General features: G+C 37.9%; 1 protein-coding gene across 1 annotated transcript; it reads left to right on the forward strand.

The window, feature by feature from the left end:
• Positions 1-872: 872 nt before the first annotated feature.
• Positions 873-8,623, forward strand: LOC100030421 (G1/S-specific cyclin-E2-like). The gene is made up of 2 exons (XM_001379894.4): positions 873-1,231; positions 7,562-8,623. The coding sequence occupies exons 1-2, from the start codon at positions 953-955 to the stop codon at positions 8,498-8,500; spliced, it is 1,218 nt and encodes a 405-aa protein (XP_001379931.2). The 5' UTR covers positions 873-952; the 3' UTR covers positions 8,501-8,623.
• Positions 8,624-20,964: the final 12,341 nt, after the last annotated feature.

The following is a 20,964-nucleotide window of genomic DNA, read 5'->3' on the forward strand; positions in this document are numbered from 1 at the left end:
TCAATGGAAACAGAGATCATTTTCTTTTCCTCCCCCCTCATCACCCCTCCCCTAGCCAGCCGACACCGGATTCCACTGGGTATCACATGTGTCCTTACTCAGAACCCATTTCCTTTTGTTGGTATTTGCATTAGGGTGCTCATTTAGCTTCTCTCCTCAATCATATCCCCTTCCCCCCTGTAGTCAAGCAGTTGCCTTTCCTCGGTGTTTTTACTCCCACAGTTTGTCCTCTGCTTGTGGATAGTGTTTTTTCTCATAGATCCTTGCAAATTATTCAGGGACATTGCATTGCCATTAATGGAGAAGTCCATTACATTCGATTGTACCACAGTGTATCAGTCTCTGTGTATAATGTTCTCCTGGTTCTGCTCCTCTCACTCTGCATCACTTCCTGGAGATTGTTCCAGTCTCCATGGAATTCCTCAACTTTATTATTCCTTTGAGCACAATAGTATTCCATCACCAACATATACCACAATTTGTTCAGCCATTCTCCAACTGAAGGGCATCCCCTCATTTTCCAGGTTTTTGCCACCACAAAGAGCGCAGCTATGAATATTCTTGTACAAGTCTTTTTCCTTATTATCTCTTTGGGGTACAAACCCAGCATTGCTATGGCTGGATCAAAGGGACAGACAGTCTTTTAGCACCCTTTGGGCATAGTTCCAAATTGCCCTCCAGAATGGTTGGATCAATTCACAACTCCACTAGCAATGAACTAATGTCTCGACTTTGCCACATCCCCTCCAACATTTATAACATTCCTTTGCTGTCATGTTGGCCAATCTGCTAGGTGTGAGGTGATACCTTAGAGTTATTTTACTTTGCATTTATCTGATTTATAAGGGACTTAGAAAACTTTTTTATGTGCTTATTAATAGTTTTGATTGGAGAGCAGATCTGCATCGGGGCTGATGGTGGAGCAGAACTTTTGAAGAATCCAAAGAAAAAAATGTCAAGACGAAGTAGCCGTTTGCAAGCTAAACAGCAGCCCCAAACTAGTCAAACAGATTCTCCTCAGGAAACTCAATTCCTTCAAGTCAAAAAAAGGAAAACGACTCAGGATGTAAAGAAAAGAAAAGAGGAGACTGGAGCCAAGAGACAGCAATATGAATTTAGGAATTGTTCGCCACCTGTGTTATCTGGGGGCATCACTCCTTGCATTATTATTGAAACCCCACACAAAGAAACTGTCACCAGTGACTTCTCCAGGTTTACTAACTACAGGTTTAAAAACCTTTTCAGAGAACTTCCGGGTAAGATGGCGGCTTAGAGAAAGCTAAAGTTCAGATCTCCGGAAAACCCTTCCCGACCCATCTCAAACGATAAGCTCCTAAGGCGCCGAAATTCAAAACGATCAACAGCAAAGACCCTGGGAACCCTCCTCCTGGACCTGGACCCGGTTCAAAAGGTACAGCTCCCCTCAAAAGCCAGAACCCGAGATCACTCGGACCTCAGGGGTAGGAGCGCAGAGTCCAAGGCTCCAGGAAGCCGCAGCCCTGCCGGGCTCAGAGAGCAGGGTCGTCTGAACAACAACCCTCAGGGCCTTCTACCCGAGTCCCGGTGAAAGTTACTGCCTGGGGCTCCCGCTGCAGAGAGCTGGTCAAAACAACAGCAACCCTCAGGGCGGGCAAGACAGCCTCACGGCTGGATCCTGCTATCCAAGTCTCAGTGAAAGTCCTTGCCCTCGGAGCTTGGGTTAGCTGCAGCCCATCCCCCCGCAGGCCGACGAAACAGCCTCACGGCCAGCGATTCTGAAGGCAACTTCCGGAAAGCAACGTGGTCCGACCCTTCCATTCCAGTTCCAGTGAGGCATATTCAGTTTAACCCAGGGAAAGCTCATAGAACCATCTGCCCAGGACTAAAGCCTCTGATCACCAGACAGAGACAAGAAAAGCTAATCCTCCACATTCAGAAATGGCAAACTCCACAGAACCACAGAAGCCCCAAAATACCAAGAAAAATAAGAAGAAAGGGGCGACTTTGGACACATTCTATGGAGCCAAAATACAAAATACAGAGCAGATAGAAGATAATATAAAAGAAAATGCTCCAAAACCTTCCAAAGGAAATGGAAACTCTCCACAAACCTATGAAGAATTTGAATCAGAAATGACCAAAAAGATGGAAGCCTTCTGGGAGGAAAAGTTGGAAATAATGCAAAAGAAATTCACGCATCTACAAAACCGGGATGATGAAACTGAAAAGGAAACCAGGCTTTAAAGGCCAGAATCAGGCAGCTGGAAGACAACGATCGTGTAAAAGAGCAAGAATTAATAAAGCAAAGCCAAAATACCAAGAAATTAGAAGAGAACATAAAATATCTCACCGACAAGGTGATAGATCTGGAAAATAGAGGGAGAAGGGATAATTTAAGAAAAATTGGACTCCCAGAAAAGCCAGAAATAAACACCAAACTGGACATGGTGATACAAGATATAATCAAAGAAAATTGCCCAGAGATTCTAGAACAAGGGGGCAATACAGCCACTGACAGAGCTCACAGAACACCTTCTACACTAAACCCCCAAAAGACAACTCCCAGGAATGTAATTGCCAAATTCCAAAGCTATCAAACAAAAGAAAAAATCCTACAGGAAGCCAGAAAAAGACAATTTAGATATAAAGGAATGCCAATCAGGGTCACACAAGACATTGCAAGTTCTACTCTGAATGATCGTAAGGCATGGAACATGATCTTCAGAAAGGCAAGAGAGCTGGGTCTCCAACCAAGAATCAGCTACCCAGCAAAATTGACTATATACTTCCAAGGGAAAGTATGGGCATTCAACAAAATAGAAGACTTCCAACATTTTGCAAATAAAAGACCAGAGCTCTGTGGAAAGTTTGATACCGAAAATCAAAGAGCAAGGAATACCTGAAAAGGTAAATATTAAGGAAAGGGGAAAATGTTATCTTCTTCTTTTACTCAAACTCTCTTCTATAAGGACTACATTTATATCAACCTATGTATACTAATATGTGGGGAAAATGTAATGTATAAATAGGGGGTAAAGAAAGACCAAATAGAATAATCATTCTCACACAAAGATTCACATGGGAAGGGGAGGGGAAGAAAACTCCTACAAGAAGGAGAGGAAGAGGGGGGGGGTTTACTTAAACCTCAATCTCAGGGAAATCAACTCTGAGAGGGAAAAACATCCAGATCCATTGGGATCTTGAATTCTATCTTACCCAACAAGGGTAAGGAGAAGGGAAAACCAAGGGGGGGAGGGGGAGAGGGAGAACAAAAAGGGAGGGAAAGAGAGGGGGGAGGGGAGGGAACAAAAAGGGAGGGACTAAAAAGGGAAACATCAAGGGAGGAGACAAGGGGGACTGTTTCAAAGTAAATCACTGGACTAAAAGGTAGAGCCGAAAAAGAAAAGGTTAGAATTAGGGAAGGCAATCAAAATGCCAGGGAGTCCACAAATGACAATCATAACTTTGAACGTGAATGGGATGAACTCACCCATAAAACGTAGACGAATAGCAGAATGGATTAGAATCCAAAACCCTACCATATGTTGTCTTCAAGAAACACACATGAGGCGGGTTGACACCCACAAGGTCAGAATTAAAGGATGGAGTAAGACCTTCTGGGCCTCAACTGATAGAAAGAAGGCAGGAGTGGTAATCATGATATCTGATAAAGCCAAAGCAAAAATAGACCTGATCAAAAGGGATAGGGAAGGTAATTATATTTTGTTAAAAGGGACTATAGACAATGAGGAAATATCATTAATCAATATGTATGCACCAAATAATATAGCACCCAAATTTCTAATGGAGAAACTAGGAGAATTGAAGGAAGAAATAGACAATAAAACCATACTAGTGGGAGATTTAAACCAACCATTATCAAATTTAGATAAATCAAATCAAAAAATAAATAAGAAAGAGGTAAAAGAAGTGAATGAAATCTTAGAAAAATTAGAATTAATAGACATATGGAGAAAAATAAATAGGGACAAAAAGGAATACACCTTCTTCTCAGCACCACATGTCACATTCACAAAAATTGACCATACATTAGGTCACAGAAACATAGCACACAAATGCAGAAAAGCAGAAATAATGAATGCAGCCTTCTCAGATCACAAGGCAATAAAAATAATGATTAGTAATGGTACATGGAAAACCAAATCTAAAACCAATTGGAAATTAAACAATATGATACTCCAAAACCGTTTAGTTAAAGAAGAAATCATAGAAACAATTAATAATTTCATCGAGGAAAATGACAATGGCGAAACATCCTTTCAAACCTTTTGGGATGCAGCCAAAGCGGTAATCAGAGGTAAATTCATATCCCTGAATGCTTATATTAACAAACAAGGGAGAGCAGAGATCAATCAATTGGAAATGCAAATGAAAAAACTCAAAAGCGATCAAATTAAAAACCCCCAGCAGAAAACCAAATTAGAAATCCTAAAAATTAAGGGAGAAATTAATAAAATCGAAAGTGATAGAACTATTGATTTAATAAATGAGACAAGAAGCTGGTACTTTGAAAAAACAAACAAAATAGACAAGGTACTGGTCAATCTAATTAAAAAAAGGAAGGAAGAAAAGCAAATTCACAGCATTAAAGATGAAAAGGGGGACAGCACCTCCGATGAAGAGGAAATTAAGGCAATCATTAGAAATTACTTTGCCCAATTATATGGCAATAAATACACCAATTTGGAGAAATGGATGAATATATACAAAAATACAAACTGCCTAGACTAACAGAAGAGGAAATAGAATTCCTAAATAATCCCATATCAGAAATTGAAATCCAACAAGCCATCAAAGAACTTCCTAAGAAAAAATCCCCAGGGCGTGATGGATTCACCTGTGATTTCTATCAAACATTCAGAGAACAGTTAATCCCAATACTATACAAACTATTTGACATAATAAGCAAAGAGGGAGTTCTACCAAACTCCTTTTACGACACAAACATGGTACTGATTCCAAAACCAGGCAGTTCAAAAACAGAGAAAGAAAACTATAGGCCAATCTCCCTAATGAATATAGATGCAAAAATCTTAAATAGGATACTAGCAAAAAGACTCCAGCAAGTGATCAGAAGGATCATTCACCATGATCAAGTAGGATTCATACCAGGGATGCAGGGCTGGTTCAACATTAGGAAAACCATCCACATAATTGACCACATCAACAATCAAACTAGCAAGAACCACATGATTATTTCAATAGATGCAGAAAAAGCCTTTGATAAAATACAACACCCATTCCTATTAAAAACACTAGAAAGCATAGGAATAGAAGGGTCATTCCTAAAAATAATAAACAGTATATATCTAAAACCAACAGCTAATATCATCTGCAATGGGGATAAACTAGATGCATTCCCAATAAGATCAGGAGTGAAACAAGGATGCCCATTATCACCTCTACTATTTGACATTGAACTAGAAACACTAGCAGTAGCAATTAGAGAAGATAAAGGAATTGAAGGCATCAAAATAGGCAAGGAGGAGACCAAGTTATCACTCTTTGCAGATGACATGATGGTCTACTTAAAGAATCCTAGAGATTCAACCAAAAAGCTAATTGAAATAATCAACAACTTTAGCAAAGTTGCAGGATACAAAATAAACCCACATAAATCATCAGCTTTTCTATATATCTCCAACACAGCTCAGCAGCAAGAACTAGAAAGAGAAATCCCATTCAAAATCACCTTAGACAAAATAAAATACCTAGGAATCTACCTCCCAAGACAAACACAGGAACTATATGAACACAACTACAAAACACTCGCCACACAACTAAAACTAGACTTGAACAAATGGAAAAACATTAACTGCTCATGGATAGGACGAGCCAATATAATAAAAATGACCATCCTACCCAAACTTATTTATCTATTTAGTGCCATACCCATTGAACTACCAAAATACTTCTTCACTGATTTAGAAAAAACCATAACAAAGTTCATTTGGAAGAACAAAAGATCAAGGATATCCAGGGAAATAATGAAAAAAAACACATATGATGGGGGCCTTGCAGTCCCTGACCTAAAACTATATTACAAAGCAGCAGTCATCAAAACAATTTGGTACTGGCTAAGAAACAGAAAGGAAGATCAGTGGAATAGACTGGGGGAAAGCGACCTCAGCAAGACAGTATACGATAAACCCAAAGATCCCAGCTTTTGGGACAAAAATCCACTATTCGATAAAAACTGCTGGGAAAATTGGAAGACAGTGTGGGAGAGACTAGGAATAGATCAACACCTCACACCCTACACCAAGATAAATTCAAAATGGGTGAGTGACTTAAACATAAAGAAGGAAACCATAAGCAAATTGAGTAAACACAGAATAGTATACATGTCAGACCTTTGGGAGGGGAAAGGCTTTAAAACCAAGCAAGATATAGAAAGAATCACAAAATGTAAAATAAATAATTTTGACTACATCAAACTAAAAAGCTTTTGTACAAACAAAACCAATATAACTAAAATCAGAAGGGAAACAACAAATTGGGAAAAAATCTTCATAGAAACCTCTGACAAAGGTTTAATTACTCATATTTATAATGAGCTAAATCAATTATACAAAAAATCAAGCCATTCTCCAATTGATAAATGGGCAAGGGAAATGGATAGGCAGTTCTCAGATAAAGAAATCAAAACTATTAACAAGCACATGAAGAAGTGTTCTACATCTCTTATAATCAGAGAGATGCAAATCAAAACAACTCTGAGGTATCACCTCACACCTAGCAGATTGGCTAACATAACAGCAAAGGAAAGTAATGAATGCTGGAGGGGATGTGGCAAAGTAGGGACATTAATTCATTGCTGGTGGAGTTGTGAACTGATCTAACCATTCTGGAGGGCAGTTTGGAACTATGCCCAAAGGGCGACAAAAGAATATCTACCCTTTGACCCAGCCATAGCACTGCTGGGTCTGTACCCCAAAGAGATAATGGACACAAAGACTTGTACAAAAATATTCATAGCTGCGCTCTTTGTGGTGGCCCAAAACTGGAAAATGAGGGGATGCCCATCAATTGGGGAATGGCTGAACAAAATGTGGTATATGTTGGTGATGGAATACTATTGTGCTAAAAGGAATAATAAAGTGGAGAAGTTCCATGGAGACTGGAACAACCTCCAGGAAGTGATGCAGAGCGAGAGGAGCAGAACCAGGAGAACATTGTACACAGAGACTAATACACTGTGGTATCATCGAACGTAATGGACTTCTCCATTAGTGGCGGTGTAATGTCCCTGAACAACTTGCAGGGATCCAGGAGAAAAAAACACCATTCATAAGCAAAGGATAAACTATGGGAGTGGAAACACCGAGAAAAAGCAACTGCCTGAATACAGAGGTTGAGGGGACATGACAGAGGAGAGACTCTAAATGAACACTCTAATGCAAATACTATCAACAAAGCAATGGGTTCAAATCAAGAAATCATCTAATGCCCAGTGGACTTACGCGTCGGCTATGGGGGGTGGGGGGGGGAGGAAAAGAAAATGATCTATGTCTTTAACGAATAATGCTTGGAAATGATCAAATAAAATATATTAAAAAAAAAAAACCTTTTCATAAATCCTTCACCTCTGCCTGACCTAAGTTGGGGATGTGCTAAGGATGTCTGGTTTAATATGTTAAAAAAGGAGACCAAATATGTTCATGATAAACATTTTGAAATGCTACATTCTGACTTAGAACCACAGATGAGATCAATACTTCTAGACTGGCTTTTAGAGGTATGTGAAGTGTACACACTTCACAGGGAAACATTTTATCTTGCTCAAGATTTTTTTGATAGATTTATGTTGACACAAAAGGATATAAACAAAAATATGCTTCAGCTTATTGGTATTACCTCATTATTCATTGCTGCAAAACTTGAGGAAATCTTTGCTCCTAAATTACAAGAATTTGCTTATGTTACTGATGGTGCTTGCAGTGAAGATGATATCCTAGGGATGGAACTCATTATATTAAAGGCTTTAAAGTGGGAGCTGTGTCCAGTAACAGTTATTGCCTGGTTGAATGTCTTTCTCCAAGTCGATGCTCTAAAAGATGTTCCTAAAGTACTCCTACCTCAGTATTCCCAGGAAAAGTTTGTTCAAATAGCCCAGCTCCTGGATCTGTGTATTCTCTCTATTGACTCATTAGAATTCCAGTATAGAATATTGGCAGCAGCTGCTTTATGCCATTTTACCTCCATTGAAGTTGTTAAGAAAGCTTCAGGTTTAGACTGGGACAACATTTCAGAATGTGTAGAATGGATGGTACCTTTTGCCAGAGTAGTGAAGGGTGGACCTCTGGTGAAACTGAAGATTTTTAAGAAGATTTCTGTAGAAGATAGACATAATATCCAGACACACACAAATTATTTGGCTATTCTGGAGGAATTCAATTATGTGTCAGCTTTCACAAAGGTGGGACAATTGTCACCAGTGTGCAACGGAGGCATCATGACACCACCGAAGAGCACAGAAAAATCCCCAGGAAAACGCTAAAGGCAAAGTTGAACTGAGCTTGCTGAGTGGATTTGTTCTAACTTGGCAGTAGAATATTATATTCCTTTTGGAGTACTAAAAAAGCTAAAACAACTTTAGTAATAGTCCTAACCAATTCAGAAACTACACTACCATGAACGAGTTAAAAGCCTCTACCCATTCAGAATTGGATAACCATAGTTCAGATCTTAGCTGTCAAAAAAAAAAAAAAAAACAGCTGAACTAGTTTATAAATATTAGTATTTCATTCCCAGGGTGAGAACAGATCCAGGAACTATGTAGTCTAATTTTTACCTTAGCTACATTTTTGGGGCTCGTGCAACAAAGTTCATTCTGATAAATTAGGAATGTTACTGTTTGAAATGTTTTGGACTGGATGAGTGCCACTTTAAATTGTACTCTGGAAGTTCAAGAACTCATTTGATTGGTGCTATTCAGTTAATTCTTGAAAAAATTCTTGACTTTACAGAGGTTTAAGTTATAGAATAAGATGATGACATTTTCATTACAGCTATCATAGCATTCTGCTAATACATGAACTTTTGTGAATTTCAGAAAGATGAGTAAAATCTTTGGGTAAGAACAAAGAAGATAAAACAAGAAAAAGGTTGGCTTTTCTAAACTCCAGATTCAATAAATGGCTGTGCACATCTTAATCAGAGCTTTGTTTAATATACAGGTTGTTTTAATATAAAACCTTTGTATATTATCACAATGATTTTAGTAGGGAAAACTTTTATATGAAAAATAGCTTTATATCAAAGAAAATATCCCCTTTTAATGTACTTTTTAAAAACTGTAGAGACTAAAGTCATTTATGTTCAGAAAATTTAGGGTTCCCCTCAAAAAGTACAGTATGAAAAAGGACAATATGAGATGATTTAAAGTAGAAAAGACTAAAGCAGAATAAAGATGTATATACTAGTGGCTTCTAGAAAACTTACCAGAAAAATAATGTAAGAACTCAAAGCGGGAGCACTCAAGAACTTGGTGTAAAAAGAAAAGCTTCTATGTAAATATCTTAGTTCAGCAGCTAAGCAACTGGACTTCATCAGAAAAAAAAAATTACACTATATTATTTCTGCTACTTGACCTGTGAAATCTTTTCTTCTTTTGAAGAAACTGCACTAAGTTAATTTTCCCTAAAATGTTTCAGTGCATTGCTTGTGGAAAACACCACCACTTATATGTACATATATTGTATAAATGTAATATTTTAATACTGTTTATTTTAAACTTTGTTTAAAAAAATGAAGTTAATCATACTTTTAAAAAAATAGTTTTGATTTTTTTATCTGTAAACTGCCTATTCATGCCCCTTGCCCATTTTTCAATTGGAGAATGGCTTGATTTTTTGTACAACTGGTTTAGCTCTTTATAGATTTGAGTAATTAGACCTTTGTCAGACGTTTTTGTTATGAAGATTGTTTCCCAATTTCTTGCTTCCCTTATAATTTTAGTTATATTGGTTTTGTTTGTATAAAAACTTTTTATTTGATGTAGTCAATATTAATTATTTTACATTTTGTGACTCTTTCTAAGTCTTGCTTGGTTTTAAAATCTTTCCCTTCCCAAAGGTCTGACATGTATACTATTCTGTGTTCACCTAATTTACTTATAGTTTCCTTCTTTATGTTCAAGTCATTCACCCATTCTGAGTTTATCTTGGTTGGTAGGGTGTAAGGTCTTGATCCAAACCTAATCTCTCCCACACTGTCTTCCAATTTCCCCAGTAGTTTTTATCAAAGAGTGGATTTTAGTCCCCAAACCTGGGGTCTTTGGGCTTGTCAGAGACTGTCTTGCTGAGGTCACTTACCCCAAGTCGATTTCACTGATCCTCCTTTCTGTCTCTTAGCCAGTACCAGATTGTTTTGATGATCACTACTTTATAATATAGTCTGAGATCTGGGACTACAAGGCCACCTTCCTTGGTATTTTTTCCATTATTTCCCTGGGTGTCCTTGATCCTTTGTTCTTCCAAATGAACTTTGTTATGGTTTTCTCTAATTCAGTAAAAAAGTTTTTTGGAAGTTCCATGTGTATGGCACTAAATAGATAGATAAGTTTGGGTAGGATGGTCACTTTTATTATGTTAGCTCATCCCACCCATAAGCAATCAATGCTTTTTCAATTGTTTAGATCTAGTTTTAATTGTGTGGAGAGTGTTTTGTAGTCGTGTTCATATAGTTCCTGTGTTTGTCTAAGCAGATAGATTCCTAAGTATTTTATATTGTCTTGTGTGACTTTAAAAGGAATTTCTCTTTCTAATTCTTGCTGCTGAACTGGGTTGGAGATATACAGAAATGCTGATGACTTATACAGGTTTATTTTGTATCCTGCAACTTTGCTGAAGTTGTTGATTATTTCGACTAGTTTTTTGGTTAATTTTCTAGGATTCTTTAAGTAAATCATCATATCATCCACAAAGAGTGACAGCTTCGTCTTCTCATTGCCAATTTTAATACCTTCAATTTCTTTTTCTTCTCTAATTGCTACTGCTAGTGTTTATAGTACAATATTAAATAATTAAGGTGATAATGGGCAACCTTGTTTTATTCCTGATCTTATTGGGAAGGCTTCGAGTTTATCACCATTGCAGATGATGTTTGCTGATGGTTTTAGATATATACTGTTTATTATTTTTAGCAAAGGCCTTTCTATTCATATACTTTCTAGTGTTTTCATTAGGAATGGATGTTGTATTTTATCAAAGGCTTTTTCTGCATCTATTGAGATAATCATGTGATTTTTGTCGGTTTGCTTGTTAATATGGTCAATTATGTGGATGGTTTTCCTAATATTGAACCATTCTTGCATTCCTGGTATGAATCATGCCTGGTTATAGTGGATAACCCTTGTGATGACTTGCTGAAGTCTTTTTTGCTAGTATCCTATTTAAGATTTTTGCATCTATATTCATTAAGGAGATTGGTCTATTGTTTCCTTTCTCTGTTTTTAACTTGCCTGGCTTTGGGATCAATAACGTGTTTGCGTCATAAAAAGAATTTGGTAGAACCCCTTCTTGGCTTATTCTGTCAAATAGTTTGTATAATATTGGGATTAGTTGTTCTTTGAATGTTTGATAGAATTCCTTTGTGAATCCATCTGGATCTGGGGTTTTTTTTCCTTAGGGAGTTCTTTGATGGCTTGTTCAATTTCTTTTTCTGATATGGGGTTGTTTAGGTAATTTATTTCTTCCTCTTTTAGTCTAGGCAATTTATATTTTTGAAAGTATTTATCCATATCACCTAGATTACCATATTTGTTGCCATATAATTGGGCATAGTGGTTTTTAATGAATGCCTTATTTTCCTCTTCATTAGTGGTGAGGTTTCCCTTTTCATCTTGGATGCTGTTAATTTGGTTTTTTTCTTTCCTTTTTTAAATTAGACTGGCTAGTACTTTGTCTATTTTATTTCTTTTTTCAAAGTACCAGCTTCTAGTCCCATTTATTAAATCAATAGTTCCTTGACTTTCAATTTTACCAATTTCTCCCTTGACTTCTAGGATCTTCAACCTAGTCTTCATCTGAAGATTTTTAACTTGTTCACCCTCCAGTTCCTTAATTTGCATGCCCAATCCACTGACCTCTGGCCTTCTCAACCTGTTTATATATGAACTCAAAGATATAAACTTTCCCCTGAGCTCAGCCCTGGCTGCATCCCACAGGTTTTGAAAAGATGTCTCACCATTGTCATAATTTCATTGAAGAAAACAACAATGATGAGACATCCTCCCAAACTCCACAGGATGCAGCCAAAGCAGCACTCAGGGGAAAACCCACATCCTTGAGTTCATATACCAACAAACTTGGGAGGGCAGAGATCAATGACCTGGACATGCAAATCAAAAAACCCAAAAGCGAACAAACCATAAATCCCCAGAACGAAGCCAACCTAGAGATCCTAAAAATCAAGGAAGAAATCAACAAAATTGAAAGTAATAGAACTATTGAACCAATAAATAAGACTAGAAGTTAGCACCTTGAATGCATTCTCATATGAAAATATGCAAGGTCACATTACACAAAAACAATTCATGCAAACACTTCTGGAACAATCACTTGATCCTTTTCACTGAAAATTCTTCTTTAATGTTTCTATCTGTTTCTCTGCCACAAATACTTCAGTCCTGCACAATTTCCTCTGTTGTCTCTGGATTCTCTTCTTCCACAGGAATTGTGTACTCCTCACTGAACATTTTACCTCCAGACTCAATTTGACTGATGAAATCTCAGATTTTCAGCAACTCTTCTTCTCCTACCTGGTTCCCCAAAACTATATTAGGGTGGTATTGGGGATAGCATCTGATGCATAGAACTGGACCAGTATCAGGATGTTAACTGTGGATTGGGAAAGCCAATAGAAACCCAGTCCAGGCAAAGCCTTGTCTGAGACAAATACGCACAGACCACATAGTAACAGGGAAGTTGTGTTTATTCTAAGAGGAAAGGATAGATAGGAATAAGGATAACATTAATACTAACGTCAACTAATGAAAACTTCCCAAACCTAACTATCCCTTCACAAGGAGTCTTCAGTTTGATCTACACTAACCTTCACCTCTCTGACCTAAAGAAAACCCAGTCCTGCTCTACCTAAATCTTCACTAACATCCCCCACCCCTTTAGGTAGCATTAGAGGTAGTGGTCTATGACAGTTTGGCAGGACCCAAGGAAAAGCCATGGATCTAAAAGGAACCCAGACCTGGGCTTACAGTCAGATAGCCAGATGTTCCAGAATCACAAGGAAACACAGCAGACAATAGCAAGGCAGCAGGTAGGATGAGGAATCAGGGTAGATCAGCAACCGCAGGACAGACAGACAGCCTCCCCAAGTAGATCTAGAGAAGAGACAGCTAAACCACTAGTTAACTGTCTAATCTCTACTTTCACATTCTAGAATATTTTTCCTCCTGCAACCCTCCCCTGTAAACCAAACTCTCTTGCTAAAACCCTCTCTTCCTTTTAACAATGCTCTGATATTTAACCAGATAAATAATCAGTGAAAGCCATTCCACACTATTTATATTCATGAGGTTTCAATGCAGTGTGGATGCTATGATATGCAGTAAGAGAATGCCTGTGTGTGAAAGTCTTTCCACATTGTTTGCATTCATAAGGTTTCTCTCCAGTGTAGATTCTCTGATGGGAAACAAGAGTACCTCTCACTGTAAAAGCCTTTCCACATTGTTTACATTCAAATGGTTTCTCTCCAGTGTGAATTCTCTGATGTCCAACAAGAACATTACACTCTTTGAAAGCCTTTCCACAGTGTTTACATTCATAAAGTTTCTCTTCACTGTGGATTCTCTGATGTCTAGCAAGATAGCCCCTCAGTGTGAAAGTCTTTCCACATTGTTGACATTCATAAGGTTTCTCTATGGTGTGGAATCTCTGACGTGTAACAAGATATTCCTTCAGTGTAAAGGCCTTTCCACATTGCTTACATTCATAAGGTTTCTCTCCAATATTGATTCTCTATTGTGCAGCAAAACGGCCCCTCCAAATGAAATTCTTTCCACATTGTTTGCATTCATAAAGTTTCTCTCCAATGTGGATTCTCTGATGTGTACCAAGACAGGCCCTATCTGCAAAAGTCTTTCCACATTGTTTACATTCATGAGATTTCTCTCCTGTGTGGGTTCTCTGATGTCTAACAAGATGGCCCCTCAGTGTAAAAGCCTTTTCCCAGTGTTTACATTCATAAGCCTTCTCTCCAGTGTGGATTCTCTGATGGGAGCAAGACTGTCACTCCGTGTAAAATCCTTTCCACACTGTTTACATTCATAAGGTTTCTCTCCAGTATGGATTGTCTGGTGTGAAATGAGAACACTCCTTTGTTTGAAAGTCTTTCCACAGTAAATTTACATTCATAAGGTTTCTCTTCAGAGTGGATTCTTTCATGTACAGCAAGATTGCTCTTCTGTATGAAAGCCTTTTCACACAGTTTACATTTATAAAGTTTCTCTCCAGTGTAGATTGTTTGATGACTGACAAGGCTATCTCTACATGTAAAAGACTTTCCACAGTATTTACATTCATAAGGTTTCTCTCCAGAGTGGATTATTTGATGTGAACCACATTCAGAGTTCTGACTGACTGATCTCCCATCTTTATTACTCAGAAACCATCTCCACATGTTTAGTTTTTGGATGTCTAATGAGATCTAAACTAGAACCAAAAGCCATTCCCTCTAGGTGACCTTGAAAAGAAGCCATTTCAAGAGGTTTCTCAGCCAACTTAATAAGGTCTAGTTCTTTAGGAAAGCATTTGCTGTATAAACTATCCTGAGAATAATCATTTTCGGAGGTCAATTTTGGATACTGTCTTAGAACTGAATATTGGCTGAATTTCTCTGCTGTTCCATCAATTTCATAGTCACTCTTTGGATTTTCATTTCCCTTGATTTTAGATTAACATACATCTCTCAAAATGAAGTCAGAGAAAACCTCATATCTTTGGAAGACATAGCCTTCCACAAAAAGGCTCAACTTTGTAGACAGCTCCTTAACATCAAAATTACTCTGTGCCCCTGGACAGGAGCTCTTTAAGCCTTTTTGTTCTAGCAGCCAAGTTCCTTCCCCTTTCTGAAAACAGGAGACAAAGTCTTCTCCAGAAACTGGAAGCCCCACAGAGAGTAGATTCTGCACATTCTCCAGCATGACCTCCCCGTACAAGTCTTTCTGAGAATGGTCCAACAGGCACCACTCCTCCTGCATGAAGTCCACAGTCACATCCTTGAAGGTTATAAACCCCTGGTAGGGGTGCCTCGGGGTCCCAGGGGCCATTTGCTCTGGCTGCGGGCTCTCTTTGGGGCCACCCCGGGGTGTTTCAGGGGGTGGCAGCCCTGAGGAGGGGAGACTTCCTCTCTGTGTACCCAGCCAAGCAAAGGTACAAGAAAAACAACCGTGGATGCTCCAGGAACTAAGAGGAACCAAAGGCAATTCCCCACATGCCTTGAGCCTGCCACATGGGGGAGGAGGCAAGACTAGGGAATGTAACCCTTTTTGTCTTAGTTTCTTCATCTGTAAAATGAACTGGAAAAGAAAATGGTGAACCTCCCCTATATTTTTGCCAAGAAAATCCCAAATTGGGTTATGAAGTGTCAGACACAACTGTCAGAAAAAACTGAACAACAATAAATTATATCTGGGACATTATTAGCACAGTATTCCTACATGTGGTATTTAACAGGATTATTCTAATAGGCTATTATTGCTATTCGGTCCAGAACCTGTGGTTTCATTGTAGAGAGAATTCTAGATGAAAAAACTCCTTCCATACATGCAGATAGGTAACTGCTCAGAAATTTAGAATCTTAGTGAATTGCCAGAGGGAACTAAGGAGTTGTCAATTGCCCAGGATCCTACAGGCATTTGTGTCAGAGGAGGAACTTGAACCCAGGACTTCCTGACTCTCTGATATATCATGTTACTTCTGTTCATATTTTGTTAAGCAGAATATTATATATATTATATAGTTCTTATTGTCTTATTGTCATGCCCTCCTAGGGCAGCTCTACAGCCTCTGACCCTCACCTGACACCCAGCTCTCACTTGTGGCTCCTAGTAGCTGCTAGCATGTGGCAGCGGCCACACCCTGGGGAACGGCTTCGACAGGCTGCCAAACCTTGTGAGGGTAGCCATCGGGTCGTCGTCGACCCCTTGTGAACTAGGGTTTTGCTCATCCAGTATGTGAAGACTGTTTCGGCAGAACAGGTGGAAGAAACCAACAAGAAGGTTCAACGGCTGAGACGGCGATACATCAAGGCACTGTGGAGTGCTTAGGGTGTGTTGGAGCACAAAAGCCTCCAGAGGACAGGAAAGCTCAAACCCCCACCAACCCTCCCTCAGAGATTACACCAAGAGATCCTCTGTTAAAGCTCCAAGAGGGGAGACTGATAAAACTCCCTAAAAAACAAAAAAATGAGAGGAACAAGAGCACAGACAAATACGGGGAGGAAAGAAGGAGTGAATTTGAACAAACAACAGAAACAGAAGAAAGAATCTACAATAGACAGCTACTACTCACCAAATGGAACACAGGGGGAGAGATCAGCAAATGACAAACCAGAAACCCCAGCGAATTGGATACAGGTTGTGGAAGAACTCAAAACACAACTAAGAGAGGCTGAAGACAATTGGGAAAAGAACTTAAAAATTAAGATAAGTCATCTGGAAACAGAGGCACTTGAACTAAAACAAGAAAATAGTGTCCTGAAAGCCAAAATCATCCAGCTGGAAAATGAGGCAAAGGAGATGAAAGATGAGGCAAAGGAGATGAAAGACGAGATAAAGAGGATGAAAGACAATCTTCAAAGAAACTCAGACCAGAAGGAAAAAGATGACCAAAAAGCCAAAGATGAAATCCAATCTTTAAGAACCAGAATAAAACAACTAGAATCAAGTGACCTCACAAGGCAGCAGGACACTATAAAACAAAACAAAAAGAATGAAAAAAATGAGGAAAATGTGAAACATCTCATTCACAAAACAGACGATTTAGAAAATCGTTCAAGAGGAGACAATTTAAGAATAATTGGATTACCAGAAGACCACGACAAAAGAAAAAGCCTGGACATAATACTAGAGGAAATTATCCAGGAAAACTGTCCCGAAATCCTAGAACAAGAGGGGGAAGTGGAGATTGAAAGAATCCACAGATCACCCCCTGTATTTAATCCCCAACTGACAACACCAAGAAATGTTATAGCCAAATTCAAAAACAATCAGATGAAAGAACAGGTATTACAAGCTGCCAAGAAGAAGCCATTCAGATACCATGGAAATATAGTGAGGATAACACAGGATCTGTCTGCATCTACACTGAAGGACAGAAAAGCATGGAATATGATATTCCGGAAAGCAAGGGAACTAGGACTACAGCCAAGAATAAAATACCCATCAAAACTGACTATATTCTTACAGGGGAAAGTATGGTCATTTAACACAACAGAAGAGTTCCAATTATTCATAAATAAAAGACCAGACCTGAACAGAAAATTTTATGTCCAAGCACAGAACTCAAGAGAATCATCAAAAGGTAATTAAAAAAGAGGGGAAAAACAACAACAACAACAAAAAAGGTTTTTTTTAAGAGACTCAATAAGTTAAAATGATATATATCCCTATAAGAAAAGATGTCATTGGCAACTCTTAAAAACTGTTGCTATCACCTAAGCAGCTAGAAGAACTACACTCAGAGGGAACAGTGACAAACTGTATAGGATGAAAGGATAAGACATAAATAGGTATATAGATATATGCATGCATAAATACATATACATGTGTATGTATGTATATATATACATGAATAAAGCTAAAAAAGAAAAGAGGTTATGACTAAAAGAAATAGGAAAAGAAACAACTGGGGGTAAATTTATATGTCACAAAGAAGCTCATGGTGGGAGGGGGGAGAACATTGATACACTGGAAAGATAAAGAGGTTGGAGATAGGAAATACTCAACTCTTATGTACTTTGAAACTGACCCAAAGAGGGAAGAACAATCCAATCCATTGGGGAAGAGAATAGATTTGTGCCCTATAGGGGTGTAGAAAGGTAAAAAACAGACTGGTGGGGAGGGAAGCAGTACAAGGGAGGGAGAGGGTGGAGGGGGAATTTTAAAAAGACTACAGGGGAAAATAAATGAGAGAATAAGAAGGGAGGGGGGAAGAAAGGGAAATACAAGGGGGACTGATTTAAAGTAAATCACTGGACTAAAAGGTAGAGCTGAAGAAGAAAGGTTAGAATTAGGGAAAGATATCAAAATCCCAGGGAGTCCACAAGTGACAGTCATAACATTGAACGTGAATGGGATGAACTCACCCATAAAATGTAGATGAATAGAAGAATGGATTAGAATCCAAAACCCTACCATATGTTGTCTCCAAGAAACACACATGAGGTGGTTAGACACCCACAAGGTCAGAATTAAAGGATGGAGTAAGACCTTCTAGGCCTCAACTGACAGAAAGAAGGCAGGAATTGCAATCATGATATCTGATAAAGCCAAAGCAAAAATAGACCTGATCAAAAGGGATAGGGAAGGTAATTATATTTTGTTAAAAGGGACATTAGATAATGAGGAAATATCACCAATCAAAATGTATGCACCAAATAATATAGCACCCAAATTTCTAATGGAGAAACTAGGAGAATTGAAGGAAGAAATAGATAGTAAAACCATATTAGTGGGAGACTTGAACCAACCATTATCAAATTTAGATAAATCAAATCAAAAAATAAATAAGAAAGAGGTAAAAGAAGTGAATGAAATCTTAGAAAAATTAGAATTAATAGACATATGGAGAAAAATAAATAGGGATAAAAAGGAATACACCTTCTTCTCAGCACCACATGGCACATACACAAAGATTGACCATACATTAGGTCACAGAAACATGGCACACAAATGCAGAAAAGCAGAAATAATAAATGCAGCCTTTTCAGACCACAAGGCATTAAAAATAATGATCAGTAATGGTACATGGAAAACCAAATCAAAAACTAATTGGAAATTAAACAATATGATACACCAAAATCTTTTAGTTAGAGAAGAAATCATAGAAACAATTAATAATTTCACCGAGGAAAATGACAATGGCAAGACATCCTTTCAAACCTTTTGGGATGCAGCCAAAGAGGTAATCAGAGGTAAATTCATATCCCTGAGTGTATATATTAACAAACTAGGGAGAGCAGAGATCAATCAATTGGAAATGCAATTGAAAAAACTCGAAAGTGACGAAATTAAAAACCCCCAGCAGAAAACCAAATTAGAAATCCTAAAAATTAAGGGAGAAGTTAATAAAATCGAAAGTGATAGAACTATTGATTTAATAAATAAGACAAGAAGCTGGTACTTTGAAAAAACAAACAAAATAGACAAAGTACTGGTCAATCTAATTAAAAAAAGGAAGGAAGAAAAGCAAATTAACAGCATCAAAGATGAAAAGGGGGACATCACCTCCGATGAAGAGGAAATTAAGGCAATCATTAAAAATTACTTTGCCCAATTACATGGCAATAAATACACCAATTTAGGTGATATGGATGAATATATACAAAAATACAAACTGCCTAGACTAACAGAAGAGGAAATAGAATTCTTAAATAATCCCATATCAGAAATTGAAATCCAACAGGCCATCAAAGAACTTCCTAAGAAAAAATCCCCAGGGCCTGATGGATTCACCAGTGAATTCTATCAAACATTCAGAGAACAGTTAATCCCAATACTATACAAACTATTTAACATAATAAGCAAAGAGGGAGTTCTACCAAACTCCTTTTACGACACAAACATGGTACTGATTCTAAAACCAGGCAGGTCAAAAACAGAGAAAGAGAACTATAGACCAATCTCCCTAACAAATATAGATGCAAAAATCTTAAATAGGATACTAGCAAAAAGACTCCAGCAAGTGATCAGAAGGGTCATCCACCATGATCAAGTAGGATTTATACCAGGGATGCAGGGCTGGTTCAATATTAGGAAAACCATCCACATAAATGACCACATCAACAAGCAAACCAACAAGAACCACATGCTTATCTCAATAGACACAGAAAAAGCCTTTAATAAAATACAACACCCATTCCTACTAAAAACACTAGAAAGCATAGGAATAGAAGGGTCATTCCTAAAAATAATAAACAGTATATATCTAAAACCATCAGCTAATATCATTTGCAATGGGGATAAACTAGATGCATTCCCAATAAGATCAGGACTGAAACAAGGATGCCCATTATCACCTCTACTATTTGACATTGTACTAGAAACACTAGCAGTAGCAATTAGAGAAGAAAAAGTAATTGAAGGCATCAAAATAGGCAAGGAGGAGACCAAATTATCACTCGTTGCAGATGACATGATGGTCTACTTAAAGAATCCTAGAGATTCAACCAAAAAGCTAATTGAAATAATCAACAACTTTAGCAAAGTTGCAGGATACAAAATAAACCCACATAAGTCATCAGCTTTTCTATATATCTCCAACACAGCTCAGCAGCAAAAACTAGAAAGAGAAATCCCATTCAAAATCACCTTAGACAAAATAAAATACCTAGGAATCTACCTCCTGAGACAAACACAAGAACTATATGAACACAACTACAAAGCACTTGCCACACAACTAAAACTAGACTTGAGTAATTGGAAAAACATTAACTGATCATGGGTATGACGAGCCAATATAATAAAAATGACCATCCTACCCAAACTTATTTATCTATTTAGTGCCATACCCATGGAACTCCCAAAAAATTTCTTTAGTGAATTGGAAAAAACCATAACAAAGTTCATTTGGAATAACAAAAGATCAAGGATATCCAGGGAAATAATGAAAAAAAAACACAAATGAGGGAGGCCTTGCAGTCCCAGACCTCAAACTATATTACAAAGCAGCAGTCATCAAAACAATCTGGTACTGGCTAAGAAACAGAAAGGAGGATCAGTGG

The sequence above is a fragment of the Monodelphis domestica genome, chromosome 2, assembly GCF_027887165.1.
Source record: "Monodelphis domestica isolate mMonDom1 chromosome 2, mMonDom1.pri, whole genome shotgun sequence".
Taxonomy (NCBI): Eukaryota; Metazoa; Chordata; class Mammalia; order Didelphimorphia; family Didelphidae; genus Monodelphis; species Monodelphis domestica.